General features: G+C 43.1%; 1 protein-coding gene across 1 annotated transcript; it reads right to left on the reverse strand.

Annotated features, from left to right (window-relative positions):
• Positions 1-1,087: 1,087 nt before the first annotated feature.
• Positions 1,088-20,510, reverse strand: mxd1 (MAX dimerization protein 1). Its single transcript, XM_050050550.1, has 6 exons — positions 19,596-20,510; positions 18,847-18,946; positions 10,515-10,544; positions 5,762-5,876; positions 5,207-5,363; positions 1,088-4,778 (listed from the first exon to the last, which is right to left on the reverse strand). Exons 1-6 carry the CDS (start codon positions 19,660-19,662, stop codon positions 4,582-4,584), a joined length of 666 nt encoding a protein of 221 aa, XP_049906507.1. The 5' UTR covers positions 19,663-20,510; the 3' UTR covers positions 1,088-4,581.
• Positions 20,511-21,175: the final 665 nt, after the last annotated feature.

A 21,175-nucleotide genomic window follows, 5' to 3' on the forward strand; every position in this document is an offset into this window, starting at 1 on the left:
ATGCCATTAATATTATTGGCTAGGTTAGCATGTTCAGATGAAAGCATTACTAGTTAAGTTGAGTAGAGTCCCCCCCACCCAAAAAAAACAACGTAATATTTTGGAAGTTACGCTACACTTTCTGACTTTTTATCAGATGATGCTACAGATGTTTCCTAATCAAGCTATATGTTACTAAAGTGCTCACTGGAATAGCTGAGACATTTCTTACGGTTTACCTCTTGTGCAATGAGATTTCGTTTGAAAATAGTGTTATTACAAAGAACTGAGGAAGGATTTCGCTACAAATAGCTGACGCAACCCCATCCAGAAGAGGTGATAGTGTCCAGTAAGTCACACAATTCCTTACATATACTGTGTGACCCCTTTGTGGAACCAGACCCCTAGGTGGAGACTATGAATATGAGAAAAAATAATACTGTGTTTATCAAATCAAAGTTGGGAACCCTGCCTGGCTTATTTATCAAGACCAATAATGATGTATTTGTTTATGTCACAATGAAACAATAGATTACAAATGTCAGTCTGGTGCATTTGGGTGTAGATGCAAATGGAGAGGACCTTTATCCAGACTGGACTGGGAACATGTGACTATCTCTATGTTACCTGTTGGTGCTCAGTCCTAAAGCAACACCTACAATATATCAAAATGGCATTGGAGCTAACAAAGAGCTACAGGGCTCCCCATGATGGAAAAAAAAGCCTTTTCCCATGGCTCTCCTCCCCCGCAGCAGCCAGACAGCTCCAGAAGGGCTGCGGGATGCTTTTCAAGATGCTCATCCCCCATCCTTCTCCTCCTTCTCTGGCTATGTGTGTGTTGGTTATTGAGCAGCAGTCAGATGGCTGTCATAATACAAACCTGGGATTTGGCCAGCAGATTACTCTGAGGATCAAGCCCCCATGGAGGCTTTCTTTCATCTGCTGTGCAAAAACCCTCCTTATAACTGTCTGTTCAACCTCTCCATGAAGCTTATTCATTGTGTAAGAAACTGGTGGGTTGGGTTCCTCGGTTAAAGCCTTCATTTGCTTTGGAAATATAATTACCGTGCAGGCTTGAGCCATGAATAAAGACAGTGACAAGGTGATAGGTAGGTAAACAAGGGTTTCAAATGTTTTATTCCTTTTAATATCAATGGCAAATACAAATTGCTGCTCCACATTTCATTTCCAAAGGGTTTTGTTTCCCCACATTTGAAGTGATTTATTTAGAAGACAGTGACCAAATTATCCAATTCTTAAAAAGTAAGTGCACAAAACGCCCTCCTTTGAGTTACTGTTCAATAGACATTTGACCTTTCTGAGGAGAAAGGCAGGCAGGCGACGACGATGTTCATGGAGCTATGACGTGGTGTGTGCATGTGTGTGTGTGTGTGTGTGTGTTGTGTGAAATGCATGAAAGCACCACGCCTGAGACGGTCACAATGAAAAGGAATGGCCCTTGTGATACATGTGGATATATCATATACACTCATATACTTCTGTTAGGTTGTTGTCTGTTTTAAGGCATTATCAGCCGCTTTGTATGCAGGGACAAAATGTGCAAAAAAAATCAAATATACACATAAACATAAAGTTTCCCCTGACGCTGAAACCTGTAGCTTAAACAACTGGTCTGACTGTAGTCTTGTTCTTTGAGAGATTCCACACCTGCTTCTTAAGGCAGATGCTGAGAGCACCAGGGTCTTTTTTTAGAGGGGAGGGAGGGTGGAGGTGAGGAGCGGTAGCTGCATGTGATCGTTGACGCATACGCTGCCCCACCACACACACCTGCCTCGCCTGCACCATGGATGCCAACGCAGCATGTGGAAGAGGGAGTCACACTCACACATACAGGAAACACACACACACACAAGTAGATTGGCGGAAGACAGAAAAACAGGCCATGGATGGAAAAAAGGAGGAAACAGGAAACTCCCATAAACAGACATTAATGCTTAGATTAATACATGAAGTCTTTGTCAAGTGGACTTTTTTTGCATTTTACTAGTAACAGAAAACCAGAACAGCAACAGCCTTACAATTCTTTTTAAACCACCCACCCTCTACCCCCCCGAAAATTTCTCTCTGAAGACAGTGACGAAATAAACACACACACGCTCACATACTGTATACACGTGCACACACCGACAGATGGCATTTCAGTGAACACAACTGCCCACTCACACCTAGTTCTCACTACATTTCCCCTTTAGTCCCCCTTTTAAACGTTTCTACACAGTTCCTCTCCGTTTGAAAAGGTTTTAATTTGACAAAAAAAGAAGCAGCATTCCACACTCAAACACTAAACAATCCTATTATCTATATTTTTCTGGTTCATCTTCATGCTTTAACTGAGATTAACAAGTGCTGGATGCAGGAGCGGGGAGATTCCTCTGGCGCTGTGCTGCTACCCTGCACAGTTGAGGACCATCTACATTCAAAAATAAAAAATAAAAAGAAAAGCTGTGATCCTCTCCCTGCCCCGTGGTGATTTTGAACCAAACAAAGCGCTGAATTCTCACAAGGCGGAGCAGCCATTTTGTTTGAGGCACGGAGATGGGCGAACAGGCAACACAGCTTTGCTAGAGGAAACACCACCAACCCTCGACCTGGCCGCTAGCTCCTCTCACTTTTGTACTTTTTAATTTTTTATCAATTATTCAGATTTTTTTGTCCTTTTATTCCCCTGTCAAGGGGCAAGATAGCTTTGAAACAGCTAATAATTATAATTATTATGATCGATCACAAAGAAAACATTGAATTTTTTCTAGGAGCACCGTGCCGAATTCTGAACAGACACAAAAGCCTCGAGGCACAAGAGACATTTCTAAATACTCTATGGATTGACTAGGCTGTGCAAACAAACTACACATAGGAAACTCTCAATAAACCCCACAAGAAGAACAGAGGCTATGACTAATTAAATATATTTCTATATATTCATCTATATATTTAGTATATCTAATAAATACATTTGTTGATAGACATAGAGATCTTTCTGTAAACTATTTACATTAAAAGGTGTTTTCAGAAACAATAAATAGCTATGAAGGCAAGGCAAAGGAGAGAAAATCTGTGGTTTTAACATTTTAGCGCTTTCATATGCAAACCAAGAGAAACATTCAGGCATCTTTCAGCACGTTCCCACTGAATTGTCAAAGCCAGTCCTTCTGTTTTAGGGTGACGCGGCTCATCTCAAACTGAACTCTCCCTTCATAAATAATTGGCAGTAACATCCACTCCACACAAAAAATAATGCTCTCAATCTTACCTGCCTGTCCTCTCTACATAATGGAATGTGCTCCAGTCTCTCGACTGCTCTCAGTAGATAGGCTTTCCCCTTCCTATTAATACCTGGTGAGCGGGGCAGTGAAGAAGCAGTGTACAAAAAAATGTACCAGCACCTGCCAAGATATACCAGCATTCGGCCTGGTGGCTGGTGTTAAAAGTTTCCAAACCTGCTAATGACCCCTGTCGTCTCCAGGCTCAGACGTGACATACACACATTATGATAAAAGGATGCTGTAAAAACGCCACAGTCATCAGAGAGAGGCAGAAAAACATCAAACCCAACCCAAAAACCCTTCCATATCCCCCAGCCCCTTCACAATCTCATGCTGCACAATTTTTTTTGTCATTTTTTTGTGTAACTTTTCCTCTTAATGGCAGGTGTGGACAGAAAATTACAGGGTAGTAACGAGCCTGCCAATGCCTGGGTACTAAGGGACGTATTGCTGTCGGCCCGACTGTTTAACACCACACACAGTCTACTTTAGTGTCCCCAAATTCTGCAGACCACTGGCATGTTTTTCAAACACTTACTTCATCTTGTAACATTACTGCACCTGCTGTAGTGGAGGGGGAGGGGGGGGCTGTACGTTTTTAAGAGACAGCATTTGAAAAAGATGAAACAGTTTTGTTTACAAAAGCAACTGTAAGTGCAAAATACCATGCACAGTTGTTTGACTGGTGAGCAGGGCAGAAAAAAAGCCCCACATCATGTCAGTGTCACACCTTTGGGAGGACTCTGTCTCAATGGACAACTAGGAGCGATGGAGGGGTGTGTGTGTGTGTGTGTGTCTGTGTCTGTGTGTATGTATGCACGTGTATGTGTCTGTGTCTGTGTGTCTAAGTATGTGTGAAGTAAGGGTGAAATCTCATAAGTGCTTCCCATGGCTCTTGAGGCATAGAAAAAGAGGCAGTGGGATATTGTGTGGTAACATTCTCTGGCTGCAAGTTGTGTTTGGGATGAATGGACGGAGAGACGGAGGGGGTGGAGTGTCTTTAAAATCCCACTCATTTGATTGGTGCAGAGCAGAGTGGGTGACACCCTAAAGACTGACCGCTGATGATGGGCTGGATGTGAGCGGGTGTCTCAGAGGTGTTGCAGTCTGGATGGAAGTCGTCGTGGGGACAGGAAGTCCGCAGAGGCCTGGCTGGAGGAGAGGCCTCAGACTTGGTCAGTCCTGGTAGGGAGGGAGGGAGGGAGGGAGGTAAAGGGAAGGGGGTGAGGTCTGAATGGGATTAGGGAGTGGTGAGACAATCTTGGGACGGGATTGGCTGAGGGGAGGAGGTGGGAGTTGGGAAAGTGACCAGTGCTGTCTATAGGCTGCAGCCCAGCTGCTTGACCATCTCCTGAGTGTCCTGCAGGCGCAGCACGCTGGCGCTGGAGTAGCCCTCGTCGCTGCAGCTGCTGCGCAGGCTGCCTCGCTCGTCCCCTGAGTCGCTCACACTGCTGGTGCTCCACTCCAGGTCACCCAGCAGGTAGTCTGTCCCCTCCACATCCACATCCAGGTCCTCTGTTGGAGCACAAAGATAACATTGTTATAGGGTTGAATAATAAATCAATTTTATCATTTATCTATTCAAGTTTTTCTCAAGGTTGTTTAAAAGCTGATGTTAGCACTTAAATCTTTCCTGAGTGGTGACGTACAATCTCTGCCACCTGTGCTGGTAAACCACAGACAGTAGGCAGATGCTGCTGTTTATGTATATATTTGATCTGTATGTATGTGTTTATGACACTGCAGGCTACTACTTGCACCTACAGCAAATCTCTGTTACAAAGACCCTGGGTTTTACTTTATGCTGTATACTTAATATCAGCTTCCCACCACAATATGATATCATGCTGTATCAGTCTTTATATCATTTACCAGAGGGTTAATTCTGGTCTTGCTTTCACCCGCTCCTTCAACTATTTGATGGGTGTCTTATGTATGTGTACCTTGGTCAGAGTCAGACTTGTCGGACACAGTGGAGCCGGTGCTGTCCATGCGGATCCTCTCCACCCCCAGCTGCTCCAGACGCCTCCTCAGGTGTCTCTGCTCCCGCTGTAGCTGCTCCACAGTGTGCTGAGCTCTCCTATCGCTCTCCTCCAACCGCTGCAGGGTGGGAAGAGAAGAAACACAAAACTTTAGGAGAAGTTCTCAAAAATGTTGCTCTTGCTCTGTTGCTTAATGGAAACAGCTTTATGTGTGGTCAGAAAATGTATAGCTGGTATTTGGAAATGAATGGCTGTATCCCTCTTGACAAGATCACAGGTAGTCTTAGAAAAGGATGTTACACCTTTCTCAGAATTTGGCAGCCTTATCTATAATATATAGGAGCATCTCTGACACCAACATAAGGATATGATCACTTAGTAAGAAGGCCTCTTTAAAAAAACAACAACTGTCTTTTAAACTGTTGCTCTGTGTGTGCGTTCCCTAGGTGGCTTTGCGGTCACTAAAATACACAATCGCACTGATTAGGTGAGAACCAAACACACACATAAACGCACCTTGATATGATCTTTGGCCTTCATCAGCAGGCTGAGGGTTGTGTGCCTGTTCGCATCTGGTCCTAAGGGAACGAGGGATTTCAAGCGCTCTAGACACAGCCGTAGATGTGCCCGTCTGAAGACAAAAACAGAAGCAGAGAAGAAGAAACAGTCAGACATAATGAGCTTTTTTTACTTCAGGAAAACACAAAACATGCATGTGATTTGTTAAGTATGAAATTTCATTTTTGACCCAGGAAACAATAGTTTGACCAAAAAAAAAAAAACCTCAAGGTCCATTTCCTAACTTTTTTTACTGGAGATTTTAAACTCACCTCATGGTCTTCATCGCTGGAAAGACTTTGCTCAATTGTATCTCTTGACCAAAGTACGGAGCTTAAGTCACACAACTGAGCCGTCTCATTATGACTCCATCTGCTCATGCAGACAATGAGATGTGGTTGAAAGCTCCAGAAAAAACAACAACTAGTAGATAGATCTTGAATTTTTTTTGGTCAAATGTGATTTGTAACTGAGCCTTATTTAGGGATGAAAATCATTTGAATGAAACTGGTCACAATAACATATCAAATAAATGCCTTTGTCAGTGTCTTACTTTGAGGAATACATACATGTTTTTAGTCATGCCAGTTGTGCTTAAAACTACAGAGAACTACAGCCATACACCGCCTTAACCTTTGAGTGACCTAATTTTCTTTGCACACTGCCACACTGTTTCATTAAGCAGGCGTTAAGTGTTTAACAAGTAAGGGAAGCGGTCTTGTGGCTTATCAGGAAAAACATTACTCTGTGCATCAAGGATGTAGCAGCACAAGCAACAAGGACGCAGCTGCAGACTGCTTGCGTTGGTTGAGAAAGTTATTGTCACAGAAATGTACAAGAACCTACAATGAGAAGAAGTTGCTCTCTCTGTGTCTAAAACTATGGTGACGGTTGATTGTGCCCGCATGTGCGTGTGTTATCAAAAACTCTTTGTTTGTGATCCTTCATTTGCAGAAATTCCCACAAGTTAGTGCTTGGCTCTGAGGATGGCAATGTTTGTGTGTCTGTCAGTCCACCACTCTGGTCCAGACTGAAATGTCTCAACAGCTACTGAATGGACTGCTACTTTGAGTTTGTGGTACTTGTATTTTGAGTTTAGTACTAACTAGTAAATGTTAGCGTGCTAATGCTCAAAACTTAGTTGGTTGCATGCATGTTAGCATGTATGTGTTACAGTCCCTGTGCTTTTTGATACAAATACTAGAGTTACTCATTCATAACAGGTGGTTGAGTAAAGGTTAGCACATGTAGTTCTATATGAAGTGACCTCTCCTGAGTGTTTCTTCAGCATTGTGACATCACTTAATAATGTTGCTGAATTCCAAAGATCGTCTGGGACATATGTTCAGATCTGAACATACTATTAATGTCACCTGTCCTTTAACACAGTTCACATTTACATTTCTCATCTCCACTCCATTTCCTCCTGCAGCCGCTCAGCCTTGGCAGTTGCTATGGTCTGGTGTGTGTTTGCGACCACTTGACCCCGCTGTTACACAACACACACCTCCAGCTCCAGCCTCAGTGGAGTGTGAACGTGTCTGTATGCCTGTGTGTGCCTGAGCGAGTGGGTGTGTGTACGTCACACTCCTCCAGAGAGCGAGTGTAAAAATGTTTTTTTGGCAGCTGAGGGCCGGCTGGATGAGCTATTCATTTATTGTCTGCTGCAGGTAATCCTGCTGCGAGCGTCACTGCCGGAAAGAGTTTATTCAAAACCGGACACATGGAGAGAGGGTGAGACTGATTTGACTGTGGGCACAGGACACACACACGGATACATTCTCACCCCATGCCCTTTTAAAAACACACACACACTGCAAGTGAAGCCCACGCATGCACATACAAAGCAGTGTTCATTTGCTGAAACCGAGTGCCTGTTTCTCAGCTGACTCAGTCCAAAGGGCATGCAAATTGTCATTACATAACATGGAATGCAAAATGCCCTGGGCTGTGTTGTTCTGACATAATCAGCAGGGCTGGCTAATATTCGTTTAAGAACACTGACTGAGCAGCAGACACTCATGAAACAGCACAAGTCACATGATGTCTGAGTGAGAGAAAAACACTTGAGGCGTGGCTAGAACGCACAGCACTATTTCAGCAACAGGTTATTCTGGTTCAGTGTGGCTTTAGTGCAGTGTGTCAATAGGTGAGTACGTATAGAGCTATAGGCCTGTGTGTTATCAGCCTAAGGCCAGAAACTATATGTCTCTGCCCTAATTTTGCACTTGTCCTCTTTTTAAGTGCACACAACTGGCAAGTCCAACTGGTTTCATAAAACAGTTGCAACCATGTCGTGCCTTGCAGCAGTCTTGCAAAAACTATACCTCCATCAAACTAAAAACTACAACAAGGCCTGTGCGATGCTCTTTGCCTGACCAGCAATAAATCTCCCCACTGTCTTTGGTCTCGCCCTCTGACCCCCAGCAGTAACTGCCTGTGACCAGCTGGGATGAACTTGCATGTTAAAAAAAAGGTGTGGTGGTGGTGGCTGGAGTTATGTTACGTGGACGTAAACATGCGCACACCTACTCACACGCTCTTGTTTCTGTGTGGACTGACAAAGGGGAGGGGACTTTGAATGTGTGTGTATGGAGATTTCGCTGAGCCAATATTGCTGGAAGAAGGGGGGATGGGTCTCATTGCACTCCACTGGCTTTGCTAGCAGTGGGTCGACATGAGTAATTTACTATCTGCCCATGATGGCTTTCTATCATCATGCTACTGGTGGGAGAAACTGGCTAAAGGCTATGAATGTTCTCAAGTGTAATACGACAGGCTGTGGCCGTAATTTTGACTTACAGCTGGGCATGAGGTGTCTCCACACACACACACACACACACACACACACACACACACACACACACACACACACACACACACACACACGCTCATGCACACACATGCAGAGGGCTAAATCCCAGGCACAGGCCTCAGTGCCATATATTATTCAGGCTGTCCACTGAGCTGCTGGTTTGGATCAACTAGCACAGGCGGGATGGAAGCACTGAGAGTGACGGAGACCAAAAAATAAAATTATTAATAAATAAAAGGCTAATTTCGTGGCCTAAAATCGCTGCCTGTGAAACTGCTGAAAAATAACAGCAGTTTGATTTTTAGGGGGGGATTCATTACAACCTTACAGCCTGGTGTTACAACTGGGAAATTATTTTTTGCCAAAATGTATTATAATAAAAGTATTAATTTAGTGTTTCATAGCAGGAGTCACAGTCTACGGTCATGTTAGCAGCTCTGAGAGGCTGTAATAATTTGCCACTGAAGTGCTTTGGCAAGCTCAAGATGTCGAAGCTAACATGGTGACATTAAGCAAGTATAAAGTTTATCATATTCACCTCCTTAGGTGAGCTTTTAAGCATGCTAACATTTGTTAATTAGCAATAAACAAAGTGCAGCTGAGACTGAGGGAATGTAAAGGAATGTCCCCCAAGTATTGGGCAAATTAAAATAATGATAGTGCTAGAGGAAAAGTCAAGGGATCATCGAAGTGACAACAATCTGTCCTCCCGTGACAATGAATGTGTGTGTAAAAATGTCATGGCAATTCATCCAGCAGTTGTCAAGACATCTCACTCATTACTGTCTTTTTCATTAAATACCTGATTGGAAAAGTTATACCAGACTGATGGACTCACACAGTCCAAAACAGAGAAGCACACATTTACCAGCTCTACAAAGTTTTGTTGAGACAGCCCAGTTTTAGGTTGTTGAAACATGGCCAGCTGCTCGAAGGCACACAGAGGCACACTGAGTCACCTGATACAACCACAATATCTCATTTGTCTCGCCAGTTTCAGAAGGGGTGAAAACTACAGGTTTTATAAAGATTAAGATCTGTATGATGATATGAGCTGCAGTTTTAGAGACTGGGTGCATGTAAAACATGAAAAATTCAAACACTGTAAATGTATTGTTTAGAGTATGCCTGATTAATATCAAATCTGTTATTCAGCACTCACATTTTTAATGTTCGAGAAGCTCTCTACATTTGTCTCATTTAATTGCACAACATCATTTAGTTATGGAAGATACTTTTACCCAAAATTAAAAACGCTGAATGGAAAATACTTTATTGTTATTGTAAAATGCCAAATTGAAAATGGAAAGCAAAATTCAAAATCCTGGAATCAATTCCTGAAAATGATAAACAACAAAAAGCCTAACTGAAAATAGAAAATGGCAAATGCAAAAGGGAGGGAGGAAAACAAAAAAGATAAGTTTATGTCTTAATAATTCATTTTCTATTTCAAATTTTTTTATTTTCCTTTTCAATAAGACATTGTCATTTAAGCTTTAGAATTCGAGCAGTTAATTTAAGCATTCCATTTCAGTGAAAACTGCAATTTTTGAAATTCCCATTTGTCATTTCAATATCCAACTGACATTTTTTCAGTTTTCTGTTTCTCTTTAACATTAATTTCTGGCCTGTTCCTGAGTACTAAAATAAGAGTTATATATTTTTAATTTTCTCTTTTAATTTTAATACTGGATAAAAATCATCATCCACACTCAACAGTGATTCTTAATAGATGCAAAAGTGCCCTCCATCTGCAACCCATAATTTACAGGCACTTTCCATGGTGACAGAGGAATGGCAACAATTCACACACACACACACACACACACACACACACACACACACACACACACACACACACACACACACACACACACACGAGACATTTTTACATACCTGTTCTTTTCCATTTCATTATGCGAAGACCTGTGGAGATAAAACACATATCAGAAACCACACATAATAACAGGGCCACTGCTTAAACAGGGCAAGGTTTCCTCTCTGTGTGCCATCAATGCAGTCCGAGGCCTTACTGCAGGGGAGTGAGAGAGAGAGAGAAAAGGCTGTGTGGGAGTTTATGAGCAGTCAGAACGGCTGACAAAATGAGATTCTCGGAAAAATGGAAGAACAGGCTGGATATTCCAACGCCCGAGGCTTGTTCTACGGAGGATACTTGTGCTTTTTTAAGATACGTGATGAAGAGGCCGGGGGTAAACATAGTAACAGTAACTAGAAACAGAAGCCAGGGACTATGCCCCTTCATATTGCCTGATTATCCACCGTGCAAGTAGTAATGAAAGGTGGGGGTGGGATAAGACACAGTGCTGAAGGTAAACGGAGAGATGGAGGTGTGCTAGTGGCCAGCATGACTCCTGCATTGCAGTGTTAAGGCAGCACACACACACAGGGAAAGACGTGGGGACACACAAACAGACGGAGAGGATGCAGAAACGAGGTTATGTGTAGTTTTTGCGAATGAATGGGCTGGACTGACCTGACCTGTGCGAAAGGGGGTCAGCGGGTGGTGGTTGTGGGGTGAGGGGTGGGGGGTGGGGGCAGAGGGTTAATATCACCTTAGCATTTGCTGAACTCTCATCTACTGTACCTCCACCTGACCTCCCGATCCCCCCACCCCAGGTCCCAAAATAGCCTCTGCACCTTAAGCTCTGCTGGACTTGACACTGTCGCCACGCCATGGCCAAGATCCTCAGGAGACTCTCACTCGCTCAAACAAACCTTGATTCACCTCCGTGTTTGACAACTTACTGTCAAGACTAAGCTTAGAAATACTTCTCTTTAACGATCCTCAGTTGCAACCTCGCAACAGCTATGGGTGTCATGTCTGTGTGTGTGGTGCGGGGTGTCATCTTGTTTCAGCATTGGGTGCGCTCTATATCACTTGGCCCCCTCCAGCCAGTGTGCATTCCTGTTCAGGGCAGACAGCCGCTGGTGACATAACAGTGCTAGCAGGGAAATGATCCCACTTATTCAGGATAGATTTCAGGCTCTGGAACACCTCCCACCTCCTGCCCTGGCCCCATAACTCTCTGCCTCTCCACCTAACACACCCATGACGCGACAGGGTACAGCTGATATGAAGTAATATTATGTTATGACGATTTCTTCTTTAATGTGATCACTGTGGAATACTGTATGGATTGATCTAATTCTATATCAGCAGCTTACACTGGATCTCTAGTCAATCAAAAAGGCACTGGGATCACATTGACTTGCGCCAGTAAATTTTAAGCATCCAACATTTCATTTCCTGCATTCTGGTACATTGTTATGCAACAATTTGGGCCTTTTCTGCATCAATATATGGTGTAAATGTCTTTAATGTTGTCAAAATAAAACTGCTACTGTTATGTTTTTATTGGGGGAGACACACGAAAAGGTTATAAATATTGAGGGGGACGTTCCCCCTGCATCCCCACAGAAATTCTACACCTATGGTCTAACTAATATACCTTCCTGGCCTATGTATAAAGGTGACTGCTATATGTTGAGATCCAGCTGCCACTTTCATTAGTTCACCTCACAAACGTCCTTTATAATAGAAAGAATCTCTCTGGTTACCTGTAGCCTACTAAAATAACTTTTGGTCACATGTTGACATTAACAAAAGTTATTATATGTATATTATGTATAGTAATTAATGGCCCTCTTCTATTTATTCAATCAAGAATAAATTAGATAATAAATAAATAATATAGATCAAGTGATACTGGATCTTTAAAAGGATATGCAGTGGGGGGCTTAATTTGGTCTTATTTCAATAGTTTTCATCATTTCTATCACTTCTGATAACATATATCATATCTGGGAACATGGCGACATCTGAATCTGAGGCAGCAAAACACACAAGCAGTCACACGATCAGACAGGTTGTAAAGAAGCCGACAGTGTAGTCAGATTATCTAACAAATTTTGCTTGAAGGCAAAACTGAAAGTAGCACACCTGAAATGCTGCTTGTAATTCCTCAAAACCACAGGATAAGTGTGTCTATGTACAAATACACAAAGTAGGGTAGGTTAAAGTTGAATCAGGAGGTGGATCTGTGAACTGTGATGAATGCTTACAATGGATGTTCGGATATAAATGTAGCAGTTTGCCTTCATTTTTCCTCCAAAGAACAAAAATATTTGACTATGCTTATTTCTAATATTGTCCTGTCCAACTTCTTTAAGCAATGTCACTGCATTCCCAAATTTTGACAATTCACTTGATGGGTACAAAGTAGATATTAATGATGAATTATGCCTGAAATGACAAAAGTAAAACCAAAGTTGTATGAAACCCAAAGTTAGCCTGGTTCCAGATATCCGAGTCCTTGGAAGTCAACTTGCAGAAGTAACACCGCCTAAATTTCAGTAAAAACAGCTCTGGGCAGCTTCTACTGCAGCTTCTGTCAAATGAAAATGAAGGTGATGGGCTGGATTTGTCAGTGGGTGCTGATTGGTCAGAGCAATAGGTGTTTTTAGACCAAAAACTTCTGGGAACTCCCTGAGAGGAAGTGCCCGTTAGCAAGCTCCGCCGAGAACTGTGTACCTTCAGAGGCTTTTTTTCTGTTTGCATTGGCATCACTAATAGGAATGCTGAAGTGACATAACCTGGCGTCCACCATCACATATATGCTCAGTGGACTTCACTGTCAGTCAGTTAAAGGGATAGTGCACCCAAAAATGAAAATTCAGCCATTATCTACTCACCCATATGCCGATGGAGGCCCTGGTGAAGTTTTAGAGTCCTCACATCCCTTGCGGAGATCGGCGGGGGGAGCAGCTAGCACACCGAATGGCAGACGGTGCCCCAGACTAACGTCCAAGAACACAAAATTGAATCCACAGAGTATCTCCAACATGCTCATCCGTAGTGATCCAAGTGTGCTGCAGCCCCGACATAAAAAGTTGTTTTGAAAAATGCCATATGAACTCTGTTTTTAGCCTCACTGTAGCCTGTAGCTCTGACTGCTTCTCTGTGCTCCGCGTTCACGTGTGCATGCTCAGGGTGATCGGTGATGCAAGAGCACGGTCTCCGAAGAGCAGCAGTCTCGTCAGTACTGATGTCCAGATTCTCAAGAGCAGGCATCGCCAATTCCCAGTCTGAGCAGCAAAGACTTTCCTCATCCGTTGGCATTGCTTTGCATTTGAGCTGCGGCGGCTGCTTCATCCAGTAGCCTGAGTTCCGTCCGTATACTCGGGCTCAAACAAATACGGCTCAACAAAGAAATGCTGTTCCTCCTCAATTTCAAAGTCTTCAGACATGTTGGGCTGTCCTTTGCTAAAAGACCGTAGTGCAAATTATCTTTTAGCTCTGTGGTTACTGCTGTCTCCCTGCGGTGCACGTGTCATGTGATGTAAACATGGGTGAGCAAAGCTCATGCTTTCGCTGGTCGCGTGCACACGTGAGCGCGGAGCACAAAGAAGCAGTCAGAGCTACAGGCTACGGTGAGACTAAAAACAGAGTTCATATGACGTTTTTCGAAAAACAACTTTTTATGTCGCGGCTGCAGCACACTTGGATCACTACGGATGAGCAGTATGGAGATACTTTGTGGATTTAATTTTGCGTTCTTGGACGTTTGTCTGGGGCACCGTCTGCCATTAGGTGTGCTAGCCGCTATCCCCGCCGATCTCCGCAAGGGATGTGAGGACTCTAAAACTTCACCAGGGCCTCCATTGGCATATGGGTGATTAGATAATGGCTGAATTTTCATTTTTGGGTGCACTATCCCTTTAAGTTGTGTCTTCTTCCATTTTTTGTTATTACAAGCTGCTGTTTGTGCTTTGTGTTGTTTTTTCGGATAACAGGTTTTTAAAAATGGCTGTCGCTGGTGCTGCATTGACTATGTTCAACCAATTACCGTACACGTCCATCACTTAGGGTTCCTCTTGTGCTGGGAGAGTACCGACTCTGTTTAGGAGCTAAAAGAGTCCCTTAAAACACCTTTCTAAAATCTATGATCGTTCCTTCTTCTTACAGTGCGGACACAACAAAAAGTTGGGTTCTTGGAACTATGAAAAAGTTCTTCTGGTCCGAAAATGCCCAATGTCAAGAAAATGAATGACTATGTTATCAGTTTTATGACTCCACTTTCAGTGTAGACCTTAGATTCAGCCTACAATCTTCCCATTCAGTTCCCTGGACAAAATCTTACTACTTGGGGTCCATGGGATATTATGTCTTTAGGGATCCTTGATGGAGACAGTTTAACAGATTGTATTAGCTCATTGAGTTGTGTCAAGATGATTCACCCATGCACGTTTCCTTCAGCTCAGTCTACAACAAGATTCTTCCTTGTAAATCTACCGTTTATCTGCATTTTACCTTCTGAAGCCATGTTGTAGCCTCGCCCATGAGCCTGAACAACAACACGGGATGGTAAGCACGGAAAGACTCTATTTGCCTGCTCAACGAGGACGGCAAGATCATTCTAGGATTTCCATACTGCACTGTAGTTGCACAGTGTTTGTGTTAGTGTGTACAGGGTGGGGGAGGACTCTCCATCTATGTAATGGAGGAGCTGGTGCTCTCCACAGCCTGCCAAGAGTGAGAACAGAGCAGGAAAGACACAGAGGGGTGGAGGAGGTGAGGAGGGAGAGAAAACACAAGCGGGAGAGAGCAATGAGGGGGAGGGGGGAGTCACTACTACTGACACACATGCACACATACACGCTAGAAACATGGTGACTCCCCTCCCCCACTGCTCACACTTCCACACCATGAGGAAAAAACAGAAACTGGAGTGCTTGTCCATACTAGGTCTAGTGGCTTCACCATACATACATGGCTGCCTGCCCTACATTTTACCAAGTCTCAGCAGCAACAAAATAACTGATCATGACTGATTAATTAATGATACGCTGTTCTCTGGCAGAAATCCACCCTTCCCCCCCAAGAGGAGAATTCATTCAGTCACAGTGCCGGTCTGACTATTAATGATCAGGAGCCAATATCACCCCAGACCATATCAAATCATCTAGACTGAGCAGAAACCCTTATTAATAACAAGTCTGCTCTTAAATAGTAATGAGTAATAGCTGATTAAATGCTCATCGGGAGCTTCTGTAGCTTAACATAACCTTGTAGTTAAACAAATAAAATTGTAAAAGTAAACGCTGGTAAGCTAAGAGTCTTTATGGCTGGAGGACAAACCTGTAGCAGCTCGCAGTCTACTTGACATACAAAGCTAGTCCCACATTTTCTTCACTAGGCATGTCTAAAAATGTTGTGCTATCTAAGCATGTTAAGACATGTTCAGGGCTGGAAGCAGCTGTGTTTATGCAGCACTCTACATACTGCTCCTTTTAGTGCATGGTGGCAAAAGAGGAACACTACAGATTTGTCACTGTCATCGACAATGTCTTCAAGCCCGTCAGACATAATCCTGGCCAACAGGCTAAAGCAAATATTTGAGTAACACCAAGTTCCTTCGAAAGGTTCTGTGTGCAACAATCAGAGCGTTAACATAGCAACAAACCACTACCTGCTATGGAGAGGTATAGTGGAGTAATGGTGTCCTCAGCAGAGAATCAAGTCACGCTATCTGTGTGTGTGCTGTAATCCAAGCTTCTCTTGGTTTGTTGTGGTAAAAAATGTCTTCCTGTTAATCAAGTGCACTACTAAGGTATCTGCAGGTATTTTAGCAGTCAACTAGCGCTGAAACGATTAGCCAATTAAACGATTAGTCAAATCGACAGCTTCTCCAATGTGAGGATTTGATGCTTTTCTATATCATGTTCGTGTCTTTAGGTTTTGGACTACTGGTCAGACAAAACAAGACATTTGAAGACATCACTTTGGATTCTGGGAATTTAATGCAATAGTAACAATTACTTCCTAGGCAGCGCACAAACACTTGCACGGAAATGACGGCTAATCTTTTTCACTTACGACTAAGCCAAAGGAAACGCCAGACAAATTCTGATGAAGCGGCAGAGGAACTTTTAGCAGGGCAGAAATGTGTTCCCTATGTTCTTAAAAATTGTATAGACTTAACACTTCAAGGGACAGTTCACCCCAGAATCAAAACTTATATTTTACCTCTTACCTGTAGTGCTATTTATTAGTCTAGATTGTTTTGGTGTGAGTTGCCAAGTGTTGGAGATATCCGCTGTAGAGATGTCTGCCTTCTCTCCAATATAATGGAACTAGATAGTTCTTAGCTTGTGGTGCTAAAAGTGCTGAAAGAATACATTTGAACGTCTTAATAGCAATCTCTCCTTCCAGAAATCATAAACCAGTTCCTCAAGATAATCCACAGACTTTGTTGTGAGGTTGTGAGTTTCATGCAGGAACTTTTTGATTTTTACTTAACAGATGTAGATTAGATTTTGAGATGAACCTTCCCTTTAATTTGAAAAAATAACTAATTAATTAACCAGTATGATTGTAGGGAATACTCTGACCTTTTTGTATATCAGCCTCGTAACTTTAGATCTGCAGATAAAAGGCTACAGCTTGATATAGTACATTGGGTTATGAGAGGTAACGAGCCTATACATAAACATATTTGCATACTGCACATCATGTGCTCTGTACATTGGATACTGAACACGGTGTTTACCCATCCAAAGGACACTTTAAGTGGAGGCATTCTTCATACAAATAAGTTTATACAACAACGTCTAAAGGTCTTCCATCATAGAACGTGGCAGGACATGATAGTGGTTCAAATGGGGATAAGAGCGCACATGTTCAAGCAGTCTCTCCTCGTATATCTATTGGTGTTGCCCTTTTTTGGACATATAGTGATGGAAGCAGTTGTGCCAAGAATCAAAAATGACAGATTGGGAGAAAAGTTTACATTCTTCCTCACCTCTCCACGCCTGCCAGAGAAAATTGCAAACATGTTTGCAGCTATCAAAGCTGGATAAACATTGGATCACACAAGGTAAGGGGCCTATATATAAACCTATTTACATGCTTCACCTCATGTGCTCTGCATTTGTTTCCAGTGGGTGCTTCAAGCTGTTGGACTTGATGTAGATCGGCATATTTGACTGAGTTGATGTACTTGCATGATTCTTGCACATTTTGGGTTGTACCCACATTTTTGAATGCAATTTCTGTATGAAAGTGTCATCTTAATAGATGTTAATAGTAACGGAAGCTGGATGAGTTTCCCTTTATGGCTAGCATAACCAGCCAAACAGGTTAACTTGCATCATGTGACCTGCCACTCCTCCCTTCCGTAACTCTGGTACATCATGGCATTTAACGTATATAAATCAATCAATTGCCTCTCTCTATGCACCAGGCAGTGTTTTAGTCAGTTGCCCTTTCAATCTCTGATGAAAAGGAGGCATGCTACGGGTGGGTGGCAGCAATATGCTAGCATTGCATTTGTTTTTGCACTAATTAGCTGTTTCCCCCCCTTGTGTTTCCATTCACTACATCTAATGTGCATATGTGCATAAATGCATAAATACAGGCTGATATAAACAAATCTTTCAAGTCATATAGAATATGGTTCTTTCAGTTCTGCCGTACATCATGGAGCTTTTTCATCCTCTCCACGGAAATATCAATACATTTAGGAGCTTTACATTCAAACAAGTATCACAAACAAAATGTCACAAGTGCATGAAATCCAAACTGCAATCTAATCATGGAGCGCACGTCGATATGTGGGGTGTGGATGCAACATAAATCTGTCCCAATATGATTGATCTCTAGAATTCTATGTGTGTGCAGTAGTGTCCATTGACTGGAGCTGACAGGACATGCGCCCTCACTGAAATGTCTTCTGCAGTCACCTTGACTGACCCAGTTTGCCTTACACAGTGGCCATTCGATTTAAGCCAGACTGATGTTTGCTGCTGTCAGTCACACGCTTTGAGGAAGACAAGGGGAAGTCAAAACAGGGCCTTAACCCAACAGACTTGCACATACACATGCAGCCCCTGCTTCTAATATCAGAGGACCTTTTCAGTAGCGTCGGGGACAAATTGGCAGTGGTAGTGAGCTGAATCTCATATTACTCTGGTTTGACATATTGCAGCATCAAAAAAGTGAAACAATAAAATGTGGTTGACTGTGCTGACGTATGATGCTTTCACCACAGACGGCAAATGCAGAAGTGTGATTTGTAAAAAACAAAACCCAATCCAGCAAACATGGATTAATCCTGCTGCACTCAGTGGGGACACACTTGAAGAGGGGGAACTGTAAGTGCCTTGTTGCAGAGCTGAAAAATGGCATAGGGAGCTGATATGCCTTTACCTGCTACTCGTGTTTTTCTTGCTTTTGCTTTTCCTTTTCAAGCTCTCCCTCTCTCGGCTGCTGATGAAGGGTGGCATGGAGGCATACCCATGTTCGGCTTCTGCAAGCAAATAAACAACATAGTGGTCACATGTCCAGATATCTGGCAATGCAAGATACAGCCACATTGAGGGGAAGCCAAACCAAAAATAGAAAGACTGCAAAATCTGCCACATTTAATCTTGAGCCTTATGGTATTTAGTAGCAATGTCTCCTGCTGAGGTGCAGGCATGCAATGGATGGATTTCCTGCAGTGTCTTTATACAGTATTTTCTCCCCTCAGCCTGGACAATGATGTCATCTTGAACTGAAATAAACCCCACTAGCAAACCACAACAGAGGGAAAGGAGGGGCCTCCATGAAAACAATGTCTCCCTGCACATCCACTGCATCTGCCACATATGCATTCATTCTTTACCAGAGAGGCAGATGCACGTGTGTTTATGCACATTCGCAGAACATCAAAAAATGTATGAATAAAAATATTGATGATTTTGTGTAGGCGATGCATTCTGCTGTATTGTTGTGTCCGACAACGTTACTGTATTCAATGCATGGCCCGTTTACTTTATGTAAAAAAAATAAAGGGCAGCAACAAGATTTAAAACAACCTTTAAATGACAGGTGCATGAATTAGCGTGATTTAGGGGGGAGGGGTGTCATGTATTTTGTCATGAATAAAGCAGACCGTAGAAAACAATACACTTTACCTCGTTCCCTGCGCTCAAGGTACTCGGCTGCTTCGATCAACATCTGCACCATTCCGATCGCCGCCATTTTCAACAATAACACTGATAATATAACAATCCGATGAGGGAATCCGTGGTTGTACACAACCTGCCCCAGCTCCTACCACTGGTCTCCTGCTAACACTCAGGTGGCGTGTTGTTCTGTCAGCTGTTCTTTAAAAAAAAGCGAGAGGTAAAGCTACAGAGTTTCTCCTGCAGTGTGTCAGACGGGCTGTTTAAAAGTTAAAGGTCCTGAATGCAGCACCAGTCAGTTAAAAAACCGCACGAGCCTCTTGCTTAGTGATTGTTAAAATGGTTCAGGTAACGTTGAGGGTTTGGTGTTAGCTGGCTGTTCGAGGCTTGACGCTAACACACTTCAAAAGCTAAGGTTGCTTTGCCCTCTTTATTAAGCAAACTGCTGAATGTCGTTGCTTTTCTATGTAGTTCTTCGAGAAAAAAGGCAAAAATAAAACGAAGTGTTGCTTGACATTAAAAAAATAGCCGAGTGTTGTTCTGTTTGGCAAAGAAAAAAACAAGTTGGCTAACGCTAGCGCTCGTGACAAGTTGCCAAATTTACAATGAAGTTGTTGCTAGCTCGGTTGTATATTGTAAAATTCAGCCAATCAAAAAAAAAGACGTTGGCTTGCTCAGTTGTCACAGACTTGCCTGGTGTGAAATGGATAAGGAAAAACGAGCTAGTTGTCATAAAGTTCAACCGACGATGTCATCCAACCTTATCGGCTCGGGGCTATGTGGCTGGCTAGTTTTGTGCTGGTTTTTCGCTGATCACGCGTGATACGTCTCGCTGGAAACGCAGATAGCGACTGACATCAACTGAGGAACAGTGAGTGTTTATCAAACTGCTTCCAAAATAGTGGCTTGTTGATCTGGACGACAGCTAACTACTGTACTTCACCACAAAGCTTCTGTGTGCTGCGATGTGATTGGGTACTGGACATGACAACTCGAGCTCCTATTGGGCATTCACGTCGTCAATCACCGAGAGGGGTTGTCAACGGCTGCCACTGTGGAGCTGGTTCAGCCATTTTGGTTCTAATTCACATTGGTTAAAACACTGCGCGGAGCCAAAATGGACCCAGTTTCACCACTACACACCCGTGTGCTATGATTGGTTGCTTGGTAAAAAACTTGTTAACCATTGGCCGCAATGCCCACGAGCTAAAGTGACAACGCCCGCTTCTGACAGAAGACACGCCTCTCTGCCATGCTGCTTCGCGGTGTATGGCGGAGATTGGCTCCCGTGGTGTTGTTTGTCTTATTTCGTGGTCGGTGATTGGTCAGATTCACATGTTCTCTTAGTATTGGCCTCTGGCTCGTCCAATCATAAAGCATATATCCGCGCAGGCGCAAGGCTCAACGCTTTCCGAAACATATCAGTAAAAGCCTGCTTCAAAATGTGACGGATGCCCATTTTGAAGCAGGAAAAATGCAGGACCTCCACTAAGGACAGCGTGTTATTGTTTTAGCTGCTGGATAACGTCCTTCGTCCAGGACTAAATTTGATCACTGATTGAGAAACCAACCTACAGCACGCGCACAGG

Source organism: Epinephelus moara, chromosome 8 (genome assembly GCF_006386435.1).
Source record: "Epinephelus moara isolate mb chromosome 8, YSFRI_EMoa_1.0, whole genome shotgun sequence".
Classification (NCBI taxonomy): Eukaryota; Metazoa; Chordata; class Actinopteri; order Perciformes; family Serranidae; genus Epinephelus; species Epinephelus moara.